Here is a 21,413-nt window from a genome sequence, read left to right as displayed (position 1 = left end):
GAACATAATTATTGTAATCATAATTAAATCAACTTAACATACACACAACCACCAAACTTACACAACAAACATCATTTAAAATTAGACAACTAGCTTCCCTTACCTTAGATTGAAGCTACTGAGCTCTAAGAACGCACACATGTTGCTTCAATCACAAGGAACTGTAGAAATACCTACGAAACAACAAATTGGAATCAGAATGAGTCCTTAGAACCTCATATTAACAAAGAACTAGAAGGAGAGATCATAAAACACATGTGACAAAAAAGATCCTTATACATGATCTCAAACTAAGAACGAAAGAGAAAAAGGAGTCAAAACTTGCGTGTTCTAAAAGAACATCTTATCGATAGAGAATGAAGATTACTCAACTGTGATCTCCTAGAAACTTCCTATCGTGATGATCGAGGAGTTATTTTTCTTAAAGAGAAGGAAAGAGAACTTGAAGGAAGAGTTTTAGAGAGATGGTTTGTGTTTTAATAATAAAACGAGTTTAAAAATACTATTTATATTATGAAATTATTTTAAAATGAAATACTCGATCTCATTATTTTAAAATATCTACCAATTCTAATACTCTTTTTCTAGGTTTTTACAATTATTATTATTATTATAATAGTTATTATTATTATTAATTATTATTATTACAATAATTATTATTATTATTATGGCTTAAATGTTTTTTTGGTCCCCAAGTTAAGTGATTTTTTTCAGTTTAGTACCCAATTTTAAAAGTGCATACATTGGGTTTCAAAGTTGTAAAAATTGTATGAATCAAGTTCCTTCTGTTAAATTGACAGAAACAGAGTTAACTCTCAACTGATGTGGAGAAGAAAACTGCGCTTTTTCTTCTCTCTTATTTGTTTTTCCTGCAATGCCCCAACTTTTTTTCTCTTTTCGGTATCTTTAGGAAATACTTTTTTTTCTCTCTCTCCCTTTTTTAACCAAACTCATCCTCCACTTCCTCAAACTCTCTTATTTCCTTTCCAGTACACTGTCAATAATCAGCAAGTACATTCATAGTGGCTCATCTAACAACAAAACCTTCAATTCAAAAATACCAAATAAAACGAACATCACAAGCAGAAATACAGACAAAAAATAAAGTTAAGAGACAAAAAAATAGTTTTATGTTGCCTCCGGTGAATTAGCCAAAGTCCTAGCAAGTGCAACCTTTGTGCTTGACCCACAGAGAATTCATCCTCGGACTTATCCATGAGAGAAGCATCCAAGTCCATCATTGTCAAGCAACTTGCGCACCTCATCATCGGTTAGCTTTCTCTCTCTAAGTCGTGGTCCTTACATCACATTGTCATCAACTGTGCCTATAGAATAGATACCCTCCAACATTATCAGAAGGTTCAACTTAAATCAACCACGAAAAACTAATCTTTCTTTCAACACAAAAAGAACCAGTAAACTAGCAAATGAATATAGTGATTAATTTGGGAAGTTTAAAGGAAGAGAGGTTGTGACCTTGAAAGAGGGCGGGGAGTTGAAAGAGCATGCCAACTTTCCAGCGGAGGGAAAGAACGTCGAGATGGGAAATGTCTTGGTAGTCGAGGAAGACGGAGGCGGAGGGCAGTTCCCAGAGGCGGTTCAAGGCTCTTAAGAACGTTGACTTGCTGTTGTCATTGGGGCCTATGACCCCAACGATGACACCTTTGGGATGTCAAGGTTGATGCCTTTGAGGATTGAAACCCCACCATCGGAAACTCTGGTCAGATTTTTTATCTGGAATTTAGGTTTGGCATTTGCATCCATTTCCAATAAGTGTTCCCTGGAATCATCTGTCAGAGTTTTGAGTCCAAAAGAGCCGAAAACAGCATCGATTTGACTGTAAGAAGATTGAATCGTGCGAGGCTTACCTAGGAGAGAAGACATGTGAATGAGCTTCAAGGTTGAAGATTGAAGATTGAAGATGGAAGATTAAAGAACACGAAAGATATAGAAAAGAGAGAAAAAGTTGGGGCATTAAAGGAAAAGCACCGGAAAGAGAATAAAAAGTGAAGATTCCTTCGGCACATCATCTAGGAATTAACTTCGTTTCTATCCATTTAACATAAGGGACTTATTCATACAATTTTTACAATTTTGGAATCCAATGTATGCACTTTTAAAATCAGATACTAAATTAAAAAAAATTAATTAATTTAGAGACCAAGTAAGCATTTAAGTCTATTATTATTTATGTTTACTTGATTGAAGATGGAATACATTCACACAGTTATAATGGAATGCATTCACACATTTGATGATAAATCATCTCAAATGTGTGAGGACCAGTGATTGGAAAAATAGTTTATCACGCAAATCTTCACTTTCAATTGCTCGCGAATCTTTCTAAACGAACATAAAATAAACTCGAAATATGTCTTCATAAATTAACGTTAACAATAATATACTTGAAAACAAACAAAGCAAAAATGAACACCAATATGATCAACATAGTTGTCGAAACCTCCCTTCTAATAGGTTTTGTCTTTCAAAGAAACTGGTTTTGATTACTATCATTTCACCTCACCTTCATCTGTTATAATATAATGCTCTTAAATTATATTTATAATTTATTGACAATAACTAATTTGGATTAAAGATATTAAATATTTCACCTCGTCCCGAAGACTCTTGACGGATTCCTGTAGGAATAGGTATATTATATAAAATTATAATACAGGCTTAAATTATATTTATACTTTATCGACAATAACATATTAGGAATTGTTACTTTGGGCTCATAGCCGACCGAACGTTAAAGGTGTAGAAGAGTTGTTCGACCGATGATATCTTTCAGGTTAATGAATCGTTCGGTAAAATCAGCCCGACCGATGATACCTCTCAGATCAATGAACCGATCGGTTAAATAAGTCGTTAAGGTAATTAATAATAATAACTGTCGGAGAGTTAATGAAAATAATTGTCATTTATTGACAATTAATATTATCATTCATTGGTGGTTAATGAGTCAGACCTAACGTTAAGCTCATTATAATTTATAAATATTTGTCTGGCAAAGGAAGACAGTAAACTTTTAAATGAACTTAAAGCTCTGATAACTAATCTTGATTACAAGATTACTGTCACTTACTTGAGGCGTCGGAGTGTCTTTTGCAGGCACCCCCCCCCCCCCCCCCCCCCCCCCCCCCCGCGGACAAGGAAAAGAGAGAAGACAGCTCAACTGGACATCGAAACAGACAACTTTGAATGTTTTGGATTATGGTTCTAAATCCGGCCGAAACAGGAATAAATATATTAAATACTTCACGATTGATGGATTACAAGAAATTAGGTCAAGAATTTGTTATTCTCAATAAATTATAAATTTAATTAAAGACAAAATTAATTCACTTTTTTTACTTCTTTCAATTCACCATGTAAAATGTTTAACATTTTTTTTTCAAATAACAAATTATAAATATAATTTAAGACTATCATATTATAATTTTGTAACACTACAAGAAATATTACATTTACATACAAATATTTATATACGGATTGTAATCTGTATGTAATTCAAATATTACATACGGATTTTGGAAAATCATTATTTAAAAAAAATCAAAGTTTCAGACTCTTTCCTCGAACCGTCTTTCCTTAACCTTCTTCACTTTTCTCTATTCTCTAAGCTTCTTCCCCATCTTTACTCCTCTTCATGCTTCTCCTTCAATAAGACGTGAACTTCTTGGGCCCTCCTTCGAGCTTTTTCTTCGTTTTCATCAGTGCGTGCGTGTGGCTTTTGCAACCATCGAACGTTTGTTCTACCGATTCATTAGTCGATCTACATCTCTAGTTAGGGCTCCAACCTCTTTTCACCATTTTCTTCATTTTCAACCGATTAAATCCTCTTTTCTATCGATTAAAAGCCTTTCCACCGATTGATTCTTCGATTAGCATCATTTACACCGATCAATCTTGCATTTGCACCGATTAATCGATCCATTTTAGGTTTCCTTCATCAACCTAGGGTTTTAGGGTTCTTCGCGTCTTATCCTCTCTGTTTTTGGAGTATTCCTGGATTCTCAGGGTTTGGAAGAAATTGCACACAAATGCTATTCAGGAGAACAACTGAAAGATGCGTTATCCAGCTGGAGCCATGCTTTCGCCGCAACTGCAGGTATCACTGGTTGGGATGACAAAGATTTCAGGTAAACAAATGGGTCCTTCGTACTTTCTTTGGTTTGAGAGTGAATGAAGCATAAGTTAAGGTTGTGGAAGAGAATACTGTAAGAACATTATTTATATAATTTTGAAACTTCTTTTGAAAGTGTTTTCTTTCTGAGTGTAATGCATGTGTTGTTAACTTGTTAAACTAAACGTTAAGCATCAATAATCAACAACTATTTATCTTTCCTATATTCATCACAGGGGATAAGAGTTATCGAAGGATTGTCCCTGAAATTGCATTCCAGCATTAGAGATTGCTTGGAAGCTCGTTCTTTCAAGAAAATGAAGAGACTAAGACTCCTACAACTTGATCATGTACAACTTAGTGGAGATTATGGGTACCTACTTCCAGTAAGATGGCAGAGTTTTTGTTATTTCTCTTTTGTACATTCTATTTATCTTACCTTTCATGCACAGATGACTGAGTATGATGAGTATGGCACACCTCTGGACCGTGAAACATTTATGAAAGAGCTTGAGAATTTCTACTGACAGCGGTCCTTGGAATTTAAGCCTCCTATGTTTTACGGAGAGCCTCTAAATTACCTTAAGTATGTATAATATCCCTTGTGACGCAAGGGTGTAACCCCTTTCTCATAAGCATTCTAAAGGCTGGTTTAAGTTGGCCTGACCTCCTTGATATTTGAATGTGTTATTACATTGTTCTGATAGTGGATCCCTTACTTTTCAACTGGCTGCAGGTTGTGGAGAGCTGTTATCAGACTGGGTTGCTATGATGTGGTATGGACTTGTCTAACATGTTATTTTTGACAGATCATCTCTTTGAATAGTTCTAGGCCATGGCAGTAATTCTTGCATTACTTTTCTTACTTCAAACTCAAGGTTGTTGTTAATGCTATTTCTAATAGCTTCATCCCATTCATATCTTGCGTAGGATAAAAGGGCCGTTTAAATGAACCAAATGTTTGCATCACATGGACTAACCCTAATTGATCTAGTTGCTCTATCAGGTATTTCAAGCAATTGGTGCTGTCAGAGGATTTCTAAGACCATATTCTCTTATAAGTAGTGAAAAATTTCAAGAATAAAGCTTTTGAAGATTACTTTAAATTTAATTTATGCTTTTTCAGATTGCTTTTGAATATTGTAAGTGCATGAATCATCTGATAATTGGGTTGCTCTGTTTGCATCAATGCTTAATGGTCCTGTTAAGTTTTTTATTATAACCACTTATTAGTTATGATTGCATTAATGTTTGCATCTGATATTCTTTCATGACTAATTTTAGTTAATATCTTGTAATATACCTGTAATGAAATGAAATAAAAACCAGAGAATAAGATTTTTCATTGCTCCTGCATCTCTATCCAAGTTACGCATGAGTAATATGTGGGGTGGAGCAAAACAAAGAAACTTACATGCTTAAAAGAAGATGTTATCTTTCTTCTAATTTCCCTGTAACATTTGAAGCAAAACATTACTTGTCTATGTGCTGGATGCTGCTGTCTTACGGCTTCTCCCTTTCTTTTGTGTGGATGTTGAATCGTGTGAGCTATTGGGTTGTGTGCTTCTTCAAAATGGAAGGTGTATGTGTTCAAAAGTGGTTGGACAAGGGGTCGTGAACTCTTCAGACCATCCAACATTTTTGTGCGTGTGAATGTGGGGTGGAGCTGCCTGCCAATTAACTATGTGTTCTCCACTTTCTTCCTTGGTCTGTCCTATATATGGATGGCTTCCTTGTCATCATGTATTTTATTTCAGCCAAGAAAATAGGTCATTTCCTTTCCATTAATTCCACACTGCCCCCTTCTTCTTTCACGTATCAAGTCTCTCATTTCTCCAATAATATAGTGCTTTCCATGTCACAAAGGGTCCTCCACTTATTGTTTTCAGCCGTGTGTTTTTGTCTCCTCCCATGTGCACTTTTGAATTAAAAAAACAAATGAATGCCCATCATTCACGTGATGCACCTCCACTTCTATATATATTTTTTATTGAGTCATATGAAGTGTCGTGTGCTTGCTGCACAATCCATATTCTTTCTCACTTTCCGTACAACCCATGTGAGCTTCCAAAATCATTTTTAATGCTAGTGCTTTTTTTGGTGGTGGTCGTGTGTGTTAGAAAATGTGGCAGCTGCATTCCATCTCCAAATTAAAATTCGAACATGCATTCTCCATGCCCCACTTCTCCATTTGAAGCTTCTTATTTCTTCATTCTTTATTCTTTACATCATTCTTTCTTCATGTGCCGTCAGTTGTACTACCACCACTTCAGTTGTGTGGCATTTTTGGATATTTTCATAGAATGTTGTTATTAACAGAGATTTATGTTTATATTTCAACCACCCATCCGGTTTTGAGAAAGAAGAAAATAAACAATATTTGATTCTTTGAAAATTGTTACTTTCGTTGCTTTGATCATTGAAAATTTGACATAAAAAAAACTCTCTCCCTAAATCAGTTTTTGAGGAAGAAGAAAATACAAAATTGATTCTTGAAAATTGTTGCTGTGATCGTTGTAAGTTTTGAAATAAACCAATTGGTCTATTTTAGAGGTAACTTGGAAGCTTTAGTGGGGAGAAATTTGTTAGTAAATAGAGAACTTTTGGTCTACAAACCAAACCAAGAAATGTTCACTTTTTTTCAGATAATGCAGTAAAACAATGAAGAGAGAGAGACAAGAGATCTGTGCCCATAATGGGCTTCAAAAAGAGAACATATGAGTTTTTTTTTTCATTTATTTTCTTGAAATTCGTATGTATACACAAGTGACCAAGCTCTAGCCCTACTTGTGTAAGCTTCTTCTTTTAATTACCACAGAGGGTGATGTCCCTCTTGGATGGTCTGAAAGTCAAAGCATTGAAGTTGTATATGCAGATGTTATGATGGCATATGCCCTAGCCATGGTAAAATTGTGTGTATTTTAGACCTTGTATTAAGGGTCAAGTAGTATAGGGTATATTTTTAGGCCTTGTATAATGGGCCAAGTATTGTATGGTTTGTAATATTAGCTTAAAAGAGTGTGTCCCACCATGGGACATGATGGCCACATGGCAAGCTCTTAGTGAAGACACTTCTTAAAAAGGAAGTGGCCATGTGTCACTTTCTAAGAATGGAGAAACTTTGTAAAAGAGGATTGCCACATGTCTCTTTAAGAGTGGATAGTTTTTAGGGTTTCTTGTCTACTTTGGAGACACCTTTCTCTATAAATAGAAGGGTCTCCTTCCTTGTAAAATCACTTGATGAATTTGAATGTTATTATGCCAAAATGTGTGCAAACATATCTTGTCTCAAGTCAAGGCTAGAGCATCCCATGAGGTCCCTCTAACCACCCTTCTCTAGAGTTGGCCCAACCTCTCCGGAGATCCATCAAACACCTACATCCAACCACAAATACTCACCAAAAGCCTCACCAAAATTGTGAGCCCACCACCATATCCATCGCTTCCGCACAAATTCCACCTCCATAGCTTCATCTTCGTGCTTTGGCCCAACCTAGCTCGAGGAGGACGCTATCATTTGGTATCAAGAGCTTTGGGTCTACAAGAGCTAAGTATCTTGGTCCTTTACCTATCTTTGTGTATTTCTTGTTGTTATTGTGTTGTTCTTTATTGTCTTCCATTGTTTACATCCATATATGTTATTTTTATGGTTCTAGTTTGTTCTTTTGCGGAACCATTCGGTTTTTACCACTAAGTTTCCATATACATGTGTTGTGGCATGCTTTTATATTTTTTTTGAGTCTTTCTTCATATATTTGGTTCTGTTTTAATGTCATTTTTGGGTTATTTTTTATTTTTAATTCCATCCATGTTGTCTAGAGTCATGTGTAGTCATTTTTATGTCATTTTCTCTTAGTTCGGGCTTTGCAAAAATCATAAAAAAATATGTCCCATTGGGATTTCGAAATTACAGTATATACATCCATTTGAGTGATTTTCTATTTCATATTTGAGTTCATGCTTGTCATTAGATCATTGTCAAGTTCTTAGAGTTAAGTTTCTCTTGTGTTTCTTTGAGTTTCATGCTCTATTTTTGATTCTAGTAAGATTTCTTCCATTTTTTTTCTTTGAGTCATGAACTTTGAGTTACACAAACAAATTGTCCAGATCTAATTTGTGTTGAAAAACAAAAGTGTAGACAAAAGTAAAAAGTCAAAGTAAAAAAAAAAAAAAGATAAAAAAAAAGTAAAAGTACAAGTAAAAGCAAAAGTGAAAAAAAAAAGTTACTTTGACTTGAGACTTTGACATGAGACTTTACCATGACACTTGGAGATGATACTTGGACATAATACCTTGACATGACACTTGGACATGACCCTTGGATATGAGACTTGGACATGACACTTTTGGCAAAATATTGTTTCTGCCTACATTGCACCATTAGCTAAGTGTTTGTAAAGATAAGAAGTAATAATTCTCTATTCTAATTGTTTTTGGTTTTATTCATCTATTCTAGTGCCTTTCTTTAGGTAATTCTTTTGAGTGCCTAGCCTTTGTTTTTAAGCTTTATTTTCTTGATTGTCTTGTTCATTACTCTTTGTTTTGTCTCAACATAACTCCTTTTGAAGAGCTATTGTTCAAATTGGCCCTTGATTTGCATTCTCTTTGGATTCCTACCTTTCGGATTTGGTTTGATATTTGGTGTAGGATATTCTTTGGAGGAAAAACGAAATTGGACATAGTATATTGGGTGATCGGAGACCTCTATGGACCTTGAAACCTTGAGGAAGAGACAAGAAGAAAAGGAGTGAAACACTTTAGAGAGGAACACACATTATTTATTTGTATTACGCATTTTTGAGTTGTAAAATTGTATTGCTTTTGGATTTGTAACTCATAACCTTGTTAGGTATCTTGGGGTAGTCTGTGATACTCAATCCCATATCCTAACAAAGACTTGTAAACCATATTGAAAACGTTTTTAGTTGGTTAAAGTTTGAAGGTTCCAAAGTGCCTTCTAACTTTACCATTAGGCCGCATAGTCTAGTTTAATTGTTGTCTTTATCTGCTTATAATTTATTGTGTGTCTACTTGTGTATCAAACCTAATTCCATTTGAGAAGTTTGGTGCAAGAGAACTTGAGGTAAACTTTGGCTAGGAAAGGCTTGGATTTTAAGTGATCCTTAGTGATTCTCCTCTCTTTCCTGGAAGTGAACTTGAGATTATTTTGCCTCCTTAAATCTCTAAAGGAATTTACTTTTGAAATACAAGTTTGTGTGTGCATTACATATTTTGAATTTTTTTAAGAATGTTTAAGGAACCTTCTTACCAAATTGATAGTGATTATAGTGAAGAGGCCCAACCAAATTTAGAACAAATGGCCAAGGAACTAAAATCACTAAAACTTTGGCAAAAGCAAGAATCCATTTTGAAAGAAAAAGAGAGAGTTGAAAGAGAACAATATCTTGAAACCTTAGAAGAAGAACTTAGAGTTCTAGCCCAAAAACAAGAAAAGGTCCAAGAAGAGATAAAGAAAAGTAGAAGTAGGAGTCACTCAAGGAAAAGTTCAAAAATTCCCACAGAAAACACATACCCTGAACAAGATAGTAGGACTGCTGCACAATTCTACCAACATCCTCCACCTAGAAGGTATAGAAGGGAGAGTGAACAACCACCAAGAGAGATTAGGATAGACCTTCCTCATTTCCATGGGAAAGAAGATGTTGAGGCATACCTAGATTGGGAAATGAAAGTAGAACAACTTTTTGAGTGTCATCAAATAATAGAGGAAAGGAAAGTTTCCCTAGCCACCTTAAGCTTTCAAGGGAATGCCATGTATTGGTGGACTGCCCTAGTGAGAGAAAGAAGACTCTCCAATTCCCCTCAAGTCCAATATTGGAATGACTTGAAGAGTGCTCTAAGAAGAAGACACATACCTTCCTACTACCATAGAGAGCTTATGGATAAACTCCAAAGGCTCCAACAAAGAACCATGAGTGTGGAAGAGTATAGGCAAAAGATGGAACTCTACATGATGAGGGCGGGAATTAGGGAAGAAGAAGCAACCACAATTTCTAGATTTCTAAGTGGTCTTAATCTTGATATTAGAGATAGAGTGGAATTGTTGCCCTATCAAGATCTTAATGATTTGGTACAAATTTGCATAAAGGTAGAGCAACAACATTTGAGAAAAGGTTTGAAAATTGACCACTCTAACTCTAGTGTTAAGAAAGACTATAGGAAGGAAGGTAAGCAAGTGATGGAAGAGGAACCCTCTAGGAATCTGTGGAAGGAGAAAGAAAAAGATAGATCAAGGGAGGGAACATCATTACACACTCGTACTAGTGAAATTAAATGTTTTAAATGTCAAGGTAGAGGTCATATGGCATCACAATGCCCCACTAAAAGGACCATAATCTTGAGGGATGTTGACTCATATAGTAGTGAAGAGGAGGAGGAGAAAGGCACAAGTAAGGATGAGAGTAAAGGGGAAGATTCCTACCCATGCGAGGGAGATCTCCTCATGATGAGAAGAGTTTTGAAGAATCAACCTAGTCCCCAAGTCCAAACCCAAAGAGAGAACATCTTTCATACAAGATGTCAAGTTTTAGAAAACACGTGTTCTCTTATTGTGGATAGTGGCTCATGTTGCAATTGTTGTAGCACTAGGTTGGTTGAAAAGTTAGCCTTAACTATATTGCCTCACCCCCAACCTTACAAACTTCAATGGCTTAATGATGGTGAAGACATGATAGTTAATCAACAAGTGAAGGTTAAGTTTTCCATAGGGAATTATGAAGATAGTGTGCTATGTGACATAGTACCTATGGAAGTTTGTCACATCTTGTTAGGAAGGTCTTGGCTTTTTGAAAAGGAAACCATACATCATGGTCGTACCAATGAGATAACCTTCAACCATAAAGATAGAAAGTTTGTACTTCATCCTCTCACACCATCTCAAGTTGAAACAGACCAAGTACAAATGAAAAATAAGAGAGAAAAGGAAAGAGATGACACTAACATATACAAAATCAAATGTTCAGAGTGTCAAAGCAATACACACATGTCCAATGAATGTCCCAACAAAAGAGCCTTCATGTTAAAGGCCACAAGCTTGTGTGAAGATTCAAAAGGGGTATTCTTTCCATCTTCCTTTAGTAGATTGGAAAGACAAGACCAAATGAGACTTGGTGGTAAAAAAAGGAAGTCACTCCAAATGCATATGCATTCAACACAAGATAAGCCGGGACTTAAAGGGAAAATACATAATTGGGTTGATTATTCTAATAATACTTACTTTATCTCTTGTTTTTTGCAGAAAGTTATTTGACCCCGGAGGGTTTTGTTGATACATAAGTTGATCAATATGAAGAAGAGGGTTTTTGAAGAAACTTAAAGATTTGAGGACAAATCCTTTTTAAGAGGGAGGGTATGATGGCATATGCCCTAGCCATGGTAAAATTGTGTGTATTTTAGACCTTGTATTAAGGGTCAAGTAGTATAGGGTATATTTTTAGGCCTTGTATAATGGGCCAAGTATTGTATGGTTTGTAATATTAGCTTAAAAGAGTGTGTCCCACCATGGGACATGATGGCCACATGGCAAGCTCTTAGTGAAGACACTTCTTAAAAAGGAAGTGGCCATGTGTCACTTTCTAAGAATGGAGAAACTTTGTAAAAGAGGATTGCCACATGTCTCTTTAAGAGTGGATAGTTTTTAGGGTTTCTTGTCTACTTTGGAGACACCTTTCTCTATAAATAGAAGGGTCTCCTTCCTTGTAAAATCACTTGATGAATTTGAATGTTATTATGCCAAAATGTGTGCAAACATATCTTGTCTCAAGTCAAGGCTAGAGCATCCCATGAGGTCCCTCTAACCACCCTTCTCTAGAGTTGGCCCAACCTCTCCGGAGATCCATCAAACACCTCCATCCTACCACAAATACTCACCAAAAGCCTCACCAAAATTGTGAGCCCACCACCATATCCATCGCTTCCGCACAAATTCCACCTCCATAGCTTCATCTTCGTGCTTTGGCCCAACCTAGCTCGAGGAGGACGCTATCATGTTAGCTTTTCTTGCTTTGATTGCAATCACATTAGAAGTGGTTCTGTAGCCAGGAACATTGCAAGCAGAGGATGAACTACCTATTAAGCTTACTTGGCATGAAGACACAACTACAGAATCTTCTGCACATTTCACACCATCAATTGAAGGAATTTCCAGCTTGTACATCCCAAACTTGTGAAGCATGAAGCGTCCGAATGTGGTCTTTATGATGAGCAGCAACAGCAGCTAGAACTTTGTTTTTCTTTCAGAGCATTAGCATTTTGCTGGTAGTAGGGGTGTGGATAAAGAGGAGCAGTGGTTAGTGGAGAACCAACTCCAAGCAAAAAGTTGAAAGTTATTTTATCTTTTTTTCACAAGAAACAAAGACACGTGAATGTTGTTTGGCAAGACATGGAGTTAATGATTAGGAGAGAGAAGTGGTGGTAGTAATTTTTGTATTTATTGCTTTGAACTCTCTTTATAGAGTATTCAAATAAAATTTTCATGTTTTAATTATTTGATTTTCAACACAATTATATATTATAAATTCTTAACATTTATAATCTGGTAGTAATTATTTAAAATTTTATGAGAAGTTTTAACGTGTAAAAATTTTAATATTAATTATATAATTATTAGAAAAAACCAATCTAATTAAATATGTTATAAACAATAGATACATATGCATCTGTAATTACATACGGATTTATCCGTATGTAATATCCGTATGTAAATTACATACGGATTTATCCGTATGTAATTTATATACGGATTTTTCCGTATGTAATTTAGCTACGCCTTTTTTATATACGGATTTTTGTCCGTATATAATTCGTATGTAAAATCATTTTATATACGGATTTTTGATGTTATATACGGATTTTGGCGGTATGTAATAGTTATTTTTCTTGTAGTGTAAAGCATACATATTATATTTTTTAAGATTATCAAATTAGAATTTAGGAATTAGGAATGACAATTCATGACAGTTTAATCTATAAATCATAATAAAAGGTACCAGAGTATTTTAATTTACTAAGCTTAGATCCGTTCTACATACAACCCGCAGAGATTAATAACGCATTAACTCACATAATTCAAATTACTTAAATTTTCAAATCCCACAATTATAAAACAACACTTGGTACGTTTCAAAATCTTGCCATTCACTTTTTTCTTTAATCTATTCAACATTTGAGCCGAGTCTAATTTCTTCATTCATATTTATTCTTATGTTTGACTCTATCTCAAAGTTAGTTCTTTTAGAAAACTTATACTTAAAAATTATAAATTATAATATCATAAATATTAGTTATTGTTTTGGTTGAATTGGTCTAAGGGTTGGTTGTTATTCCTTGTTCTGCTATCTATCGATCATCCAATCCTCTCCGAGAACATAATCCACTCCGATAAGTTGTTGACCTGCATAAGACACCCCGACTCTCAAGTCAGATATCTTTTTCAAAGAGGTCTTTACTTTATTAGGATAAATCAAGATTATTTTACATAGACATCAATTGTATATTTATAGGACTTGGGGCAGTCAAACACATTGATGATATATTTTTGGGCGATATAACATGTTAATTACTCATTAATATCGTATACTTATACTTGATATGGCCATTAATTAGCCATTAATGCTTTCCACCTTACCTGCTAACTATGTTGCCGCATAACCGATCGGCTAGTTGCTTCCATCATGAGTTGGTCGGTTGTTCATAACAAATCATGAACTTCTCATGCGTTGACCGGTACATAGTGTACAATACATAAGCCCCCCAAGCCCCATGCAACTGAGTACAAATGCGAATGGGTTTTATATATATGCCGAGCGGCAACTGATAAGAGTTCTTTTTTTTAGAACTTTTTCCAATTGAGAGAAGGCACTAGAAGTTTGTTTTCGAACTTTTTCTTTAGGCTACGCTCAAGTTAGATATCTTTTTAAAAGAGGTCTTTATTTTATTAGGATAAATAAAGGTTATTTTATTTGGACATCAATCGTATATTTATAGGGCTTGGGGCAGTCAAGCACATTGATTAACCATTAACAGAGTATATTTTTGGGCGATATAACTTGTTAATTACTCATTAGTATCGCATATTCGTACTTGATATGGCCATTAATTAGCCCTTAATGCTTTCCACCTTACCTGCTAATTGTGTTGCTGCATAACTGATCGGCAAGTTACTTCCATCATGAGCTCGTCGGTTGTTCATAACGAATCATGAAATTTTCATGCGCCGACCGATAAATATTGTACAATACATAAGCCCCTCAAGCCCCAAGCAATTGAGTACAGATGCGAAGGGGTTTTATATATATGTCGAGCGGCAACTAATAGGAGTTCTTTTTTTTTATAACTTTTTCCAATGTTGAGAGAAGGCACTAGAAGTTCTTTTTTGAACTTTTTATTTAGGCTGAGCAGCAACTGATAAGAGTTCTTTTTTAGAACTTTTTCCTATGTCGAGCGAAGCCGCTAGAAGTTCTTTTTCCAGAACTTTTTCTCTAGGCCGAGTTGCGATTGATCGGAGTTCTTTTTTTAGAACTTTTTCCTATGTTGAGTGAAGGCATTAGAAGTTCTTTTTCCAAAACTTTTTCTCTAGGTTGAGCGGTACGTGGTAGGAGTTCTTTTTCCATAACTTTTTCCTATGTTGAGCGAAGGCACTAGAAGTTCTTTTTCCAGAACTTTTTCTCTAGGCCGAGCGCTGGCTGGTAGGAGTTCTTTTTCCAGAACTCTTTCCTATGTTGAGCGAAGGTGCTAAAAGTTCTTTTTCTAGAACCTTTTCTCTAGGTCGAGCGCTAGCTGGTAGGAGTTCCTTTTTCCAGAACTCTTTCCTACGTTGAGAAAAGGCGCTAGAAGTTCTTTTTCCAGAACCTTTTCTATAGGCCGAGCGGTGGCTAGTAAGAGTTCTTTTTCTAGAACTCTTTCCTATGTTGAGCAAAGGATGCTGGGGGTTCTCTTTGGAAATTTTTCCTCTGCAAGATATTTCACTCACAAAAATATATGTTAAACAAAATATTGAATATTTTATTTTTATAATGAGAAGCCATTAGAACCTAGCAAGGTTGAACTTTTAGTGGTTCAACTAACCAAGCGATAAGGGATTGATCCTTCCTGTGCAGGATATTTTTACTCACAAAAATATAAAATATTTAATATTTTATAATCTTCTTTTATAATGAAGAGTCACTGGAACCTGACAAGGTTGAACGTTGGTGGTTCAACTTAGTGAGCGATAAGGGATTGAACCTTCCTGTGCAGAATATTTTTACTCACAAAAATATATATGGGTTAAATAAAATATTTAATATTTTATAATCTTCCTTTATAATGAAGAGTCATTAGAACTTGACAAGATTGAAAGTTGGTGGTCCAACTGAGTGAGCGGTAAGGGATTGAACCTTCGTGTGCAGGATATTTTTACTCACAAAAATATATATGGATTAAACAAAATATTTAATATTTTATAATCTTCTTTTATAATGAAGAGTCATTGGAACCTGACAAGGTTGAACGTTAGTGGTCCAAATTGAACCTTCCTGTGCAGGATATTTTTACTCACACAAATACGCGATAAATAGAATAAAGTAAACACTTCAATATTTTATAATTTTCTTTTTTTGTGGAGGCGTTTAATTTTTTGCCTCGTAAACCTCTAATGGTTACCTTAAAGTTCTCAAAACAAAAACGTGCCTTTAGAAATTATTAAGAAATTTTATGCTTTTGTTGCAAAACCTAGTATTAATCCTAAGGAGCAATGTCGAGACCGAACCGCATCTGGTTCCTCATGGTTTAAAGGGGATGCCGCTCGGCCCCACAGTGGGCGCCACATGTTTCGGTTGAATTGGTCTGAGGGTCGGTCGTCCTTTCTTGTTCTACTCTCTTTCGATCGTCCAATCCTCTCCGAGAACGCAATCCACTCTGATGGGTTATTGACCTAGATAAGACACTCTTACGCTCAATTCAGATATCTTTTTCAAAGAGATCTTTATTTTATTAGGATCACAGTTATTTTACCTAGACATAAATAGTATATTTATAGGGCTTATGGAAGCCAAACACATTGATTAATAATTAACACAATATATTTTTGGATAATATAATATGTTAATTACTCATTAATATTGTATATTCGTACTTGATATGACCATTAATTAGTCATTAATACTTTTCACCTTACCTGCTAACTGTGTTGCCGCATAACGATCTACTGGTTCCTTCCATCATGAGCTAGTCGGTTGTTCATAACGAATCATAGACTTCTCATGTGCCAACCGATACATACTGTACAGTTATTTTAAAAAATAAATTTATAAAATTTATTATTATTTATTAACTTAATTAAATAAAAATAAAATTCTTAAACTTGAACCCTGTAAATTCGGAACCAAAATATTATGAAAGAATGTCAAACCCAATTTGCTTTTTACGCACTAAATGCCTGTAAATCCGGAAACCAAATATTATACAAGAATGTGAGGAGACCGAATCAACATTGTCATCGGTGTGTGAACACTTGATTTTAAAGCTAAAATATAAAAAGCATCTTCATTAGAAATTTATTAGAAATTTATACAGTTTGTTGGTTTCGTTCAAAAGCATTATTTCTTAAAATGCATAACAAAAAGATGGTATGAGACTGAATCATGAAGTGTCAGATCGTGATACCTACACGTTGGAAATGGTTAAAATTTGCAGGCGTAAAATTTAATTGAGGTTCACCATTTCGATAACCACAATTCACAATAAATGCCAGAGGAAAAAATATATATTAAATATTATTGGAAGTGAAACACTGAGGAGACAACATATTTTTCTCCAGTTATTTGGAAATCACAAAAGTTTCTGAGCTCTTCAACTTCATTTGTTTTGATTGTTTATGATTTTAAATCACAAGCGTGCACCAATAACATTGTGCTGGTGGCTTGGTGCTGAAGGTGGGACAACACCTTTTCTTAAGGACAAATAACCTAAATTTGTTGACGTCTCAAAAGCTCTTTTTTGGCTATATTTTTGCTCCTTGATCACAAAATTTGGTCTTTGCAAGGACACTCTCACTTTCTGCTAATAAACTGAGTAAGAACATGAGAAAAAGAGAGAAAGGGGTTTTGAGACCTAAGAAGGTATACATGACTTCTTGATGTTTGGCAAAGAGAAGTTCTTTGGCTCAAGAAACAATGAAGAGATTGATTATTGAACACATCCTTTATATAGAGAAGACATTGCCTCTATTTCTTTTAAATATAAAAACTAATAATAATAAGGGTTAATCATGTTTTCAATTATAAATTTAGATATAAAATTAAAATTTATCATTGTCCCAAATTTTAATACAATTTGGTTTTTAAACTTTAAAATTAAATAAATTCGATTATTTTAATTCAACTGTGTTAAATTCTGTCTTCATGTTAAATGGTGTTTCATATTTCATTTAAGTTATTTACACCTTTGACATGTTAAGTTCAAATGTCAGAACATTTGTTTAACATGTAAAAGAACCTAACATTATTGGTTTAAAAAATTTACTTATTAAGTTTGGAGACCAAAATATATCAAAATTTAAAATAAAGACATTTGTGGTTGTTCCAACCGATTTTGTTGATTTTCAACAATGTCGACTTAATTGAATTTCGTTAATTTTTACCACAACCAACTCGACTAAGTTTTGGTCATGGCCATTTCAGTCGAATTAGCAAATTTTCGATCAAGGCATATTCAGCCAAATTCGGGCAACTTCTTATTAGGATTGAATATTGAGCGAGTTTCGTCTATGGCCGATCAATTTTAGGTTGAGACTTATCTGACTAAGTTTTGACTGTGTGCGTCCCCATTGAATTTAACCAAATTTCGAAGGTTTACATAGTAGTTTAGTTCATATTATAGTTCAATTTATATTATAATTCAGTACAATACAATTTGATAGAACAAAAAATACTTCAGTTCAATTCATTTAAATGAACTAAATTGAAGTTCAGTTTAATAAACTAATTTTTGGTTAATTAGTATTTTTAACTAAAATTCAGTATAATTCATTTTGTCCTGAATAAAATGTGTAAAGTGATTACAATAAAACAAAACAATGTATTATCTCTTATATATACGAGTGAAAATAATACTTTTTTTTGCTATATTGTTGTATTTAATAAGTTACCGTATAATATTTATATTAGTTTTATTTTTATGTATTTATTTTAATATTATATTTAATATATATATATATATATATATATATATATATATATATATAGGTTATTATTTGAAGACAACGTTGAAGAAACAATATAGATTTACAAATATTATAATAAATATGTAAGAGAAAAATAAAGAAACCTAATTTGTATTATAAACAATCCATGTACACTTAGTTTTCAAGGAGTAGTAGGTTCTTTTCTATTATTTTTTTCTTTATTTTTCTTATTTTTACACAATAAATATGGTAAAATGATAGTTTTTCTTCAACCCTTTTACTTTTATTTTATGCTGATATCTAAAATGTTAAAGTTTAAAATATAACTAAAAACATAATAAAAACATAAATAATATGTACATGAAATGGAAAATTTTCCTTATGTTTTTAATATGTATATATAGAGAGAGAAAAGTGGATTTATAATCATAATTTTAGTTATTTTAATACATACACATAATGTAAGAATCTTTGGCATAGAGTATTGATCCATTTTGTTCTGTATCGTAAATAATCTGATGGAAAGGATGGTGGGCTTAGTAACTAAAAAGTTTATTATATTGTTATTTAAACAATATTATTTATTTTAATAATTAAAATTTATTTTATTTATAGTTATATTTATAACTATATACACTTTTTGTTTTTTTTTCTTTTAATTCTACTCTTTTAATTATTACTTTTAAAATTTAACTAATCATCTATAAAAATACATAAATTCTGTATAAACATAACTTAATAAATATAAATTTACTTCATATATTAATTTAATAACATTATAACGTAATCACCTACTAATATAATATTATAGATATTAAAAAATATGTGACACAGACATAATAGTGTTTGTGTTTATATATATATATATATATATATATATATATATATATATATATATATATATATATATATATATATATATATATATATATATATATATATATAATCTTTAATCATATTAATATTTTATTTTTTAAGTCTTTAATAAACTAATTAATATCTTTGATTAAATAAATTAAAATAGTTACATATTAAATTACTTTAATGTTATAACAATAATAACAATAACTAAAATTTAGTTTGTGGATATTAATAATTTAAACTATTTTATATCTTTAATAAAAATAATTTTATAAATACTTAATAAAAAAAAGTCAATTTTAATAAATATAAAAATTAAGTTCAATACAATAGACAATTTGATATTGATAGTGACATATGAAACTAACACATATCATTGTGATTGTCACATGACACTATTATTACATTATTATTACATGTCACGTCATGAACTTGAGATATTGACAAAAATATTTAGAAAAAAAATTAAAAAATAACAAAAAAACTAGAAATTGACATATATCATATATCATGTTTTAGGCTTTGTTGACATGTGAGAATTTGTGGGAGATGATTTGGAGAGAATAATTGAATGGATTTGAGAGAATTTGAGGGTAAATTTTTTGTTGTTTGGTTGAGTGAATTTGGAAGTAATTGAGAGTAGATTTAGAAGTATATTTGATTGATGTGAAAGATAAAAAAAATTGTTTAATTGGTATAAATTAAAGATTACCAAAATGTTCTTGATTATTAAAGTAATATAAAATGATAAATTTTAATTTATATTTAATTGTAAAAATGTTTATAAAAAATAAAAAATTAACATTAATTATTATTATTATTCTTTTAATTTTATATTTAATCATTATTTAATGATTTGTTAATGTTATATTTAATTGTAAAAAGTAAATAATTAAAAATAATTATTAAACTCCCAATTTCTTCATATAAGTGGTAAATGACATGAGGATTCCTCCCAGTCTGCAATTCAAAATCCAGCACCACCACATCACCTCTAATTTATCCTCATGAATAACTTCCCAACTCACACTCTTCCCATTCTACATCTAACTCGGTGGTTGTGGAGCTGCACCCTCCCACCACACATTCCAAAACGCTTTCCTTTTTCTCTCTACTCAGAATTATCTTCAACAACACTATCCGACTCACCGGAGAAACAAATGAAGACTTCGTCTCACTCCCCAACCTCTCGTTATGCAATGTAGAAGAAGAAGAACCAACCGGTGTAGACCGGTCCACCTCTTCCCCAACCGTTTCAGGTTCACACACAACAACAGCCACCTCAGATCGAGTTTATTGCTCGGAAATGGCCTCCATATGCGCCCAACTTTCACACACCAGCACCTGGAACCAAATGCAACGAAGCAGAATCGAATACAGCACCCAGCTTTCTTCTCACTCTATAGCGTAACCGAATACGCACCTCATAACTGAATACATCTTTCTTTTTCTCAACTGATATCATGATATTTACTAAGGGCAAAGATGAGATTTGCTTTCAATTCTCTACAAATTATCTCATATATGCGAGTGATACAAAAAGCATGTATCCCGCAAATCCTCTCAATTCCGTCGTTGCAAATTGGCGAAAGTGAACACCACGTTCGCTTCATTTCATCGCTCGCATTCGCCTCTGAACAATAAAATATGTTCAAGCAAACACTGAGTTAAAGTCATTGGTACACTGGAAAAAACATAATTGAATCAATTTTTCAAAAGTTAAACTTAATTGAAAAACAAAGTAATCTGTTTCAAAATTTCAACTAAAATTAGAATAAAACGACTAATTAAACCTTACAATAAATTTAACTCCTCTTAATTGCGATTGAGCCATTAAGATTTTTAACGTTTTTAATAATAAAATATGGATTAATCTTTATTTAAATCATAGTAAGTGCACTACGAACGTATATCTCTTATGGATGTGATTCATGGTGGGATGTATGTTAGATGGATATCATAGTTAGTATTGATAGATGTCTTATTTTAGAATTTATTTGAATGTTATGTTTACTCAAAATTATCATTAGTTTCCATTGCACGCCTTTGTTTAGTTGTGGTTATGTCTCTTTTACACAAGCCCTTCAGTACTTCTGTGACGTGAATAAAGGATATTGTAGGCGGTGATGATATTAACCAGTAGATTCAGTACAGTGAAAAGAGTTTCTTTTGGAAGTGATGTATATAAATATATAATATAGTGTAAATTATTAACTGTATTTTGTATTTTGAAGGATTTTA

General features: G+C 33.1%; 1 protein-coding gene and 1 pseudogene across 11 annotated transcripts; one reads left to right on the top strand and one right to left on the bottom strand.

Annotated features, from left to right (window-relative positions):
- Positions 1-1,030: 1,030 nt before the first annotated feature.
- LOC108345267 (ABC transporter I family member 17-like) lies at positions 1,031-1,968 on the bottom strand (annotated as a pseudogene).
- A 1,584-nt stretch (positions 1,969-3,552) lies between these two features.
- Positions 3,553-12,633, top strand: LOC108343667 (uncharacterized). 11 transcript variants are annotated; one of them, XM_052867391.1, is made up of 6 exons: positions 3,553-4,145; positions 4,366-4,502; positions 4,582-4,715; positions 4,866-4,905; positions 5,060-5,135; positions 8,777-12,633. In XM_052867391.1, exon 6 carries the CDS (start codon positions 9,378-9,380, stop codon positions 11,397-11,399), a length of 2,022 nt encoding a protein of 673 aa, XP_052723351.1. In that variant the 5' UTR covers positions 3,553-4,145; positions 4,366-4,502; positions 4,582-4,715; positions 4,866-4,905; positions 5,060-5,135; positions 8,777-9,377; the 3' UTR covers positions 11,400-12,633. The 11 variants fall into 11 exon arrangements, with proteins under 11 accessions (XP_052723351.1, XP_052723349.1, XP_052723353.1 ...); XM_052867389.1 differs by having other exon boundaries at positions 6,775-12,633; XM_052867393.1 differs by lacking the exon at positions 5,060-5,135.
- Positions 12,634-21,413: the final 8,780 nt, after the last annotated feature.

The sequence above is a fragment of the Vigna angularis genome, chromosome 8 (assembly GCF_016808095.1).
Source record: "Vigna angularis cultivar LongXiaoDou No.4 chromosome 8, ASM1680809v1, whole genome shotgun sequence".
NCBI lineage: Eukaryota > Viridiplantae > Streptophyta > Magnoliopsida > Fabales > Fabaceae > Vigna > Vigna angularis.
This window is presented reverse-complemented; position numbering and strand designations above follow the sequence as displayed.

Bases quoted from the DNA above. Each gene is read 5' to 3' on its own strand.
- LOC108343667 (XM_052867393.1), top strand. From the start codon at position 9,378: ATGTTTAAGGAACCTTCTTACCAAATTGATAGTGATTATAGTGAAGAG.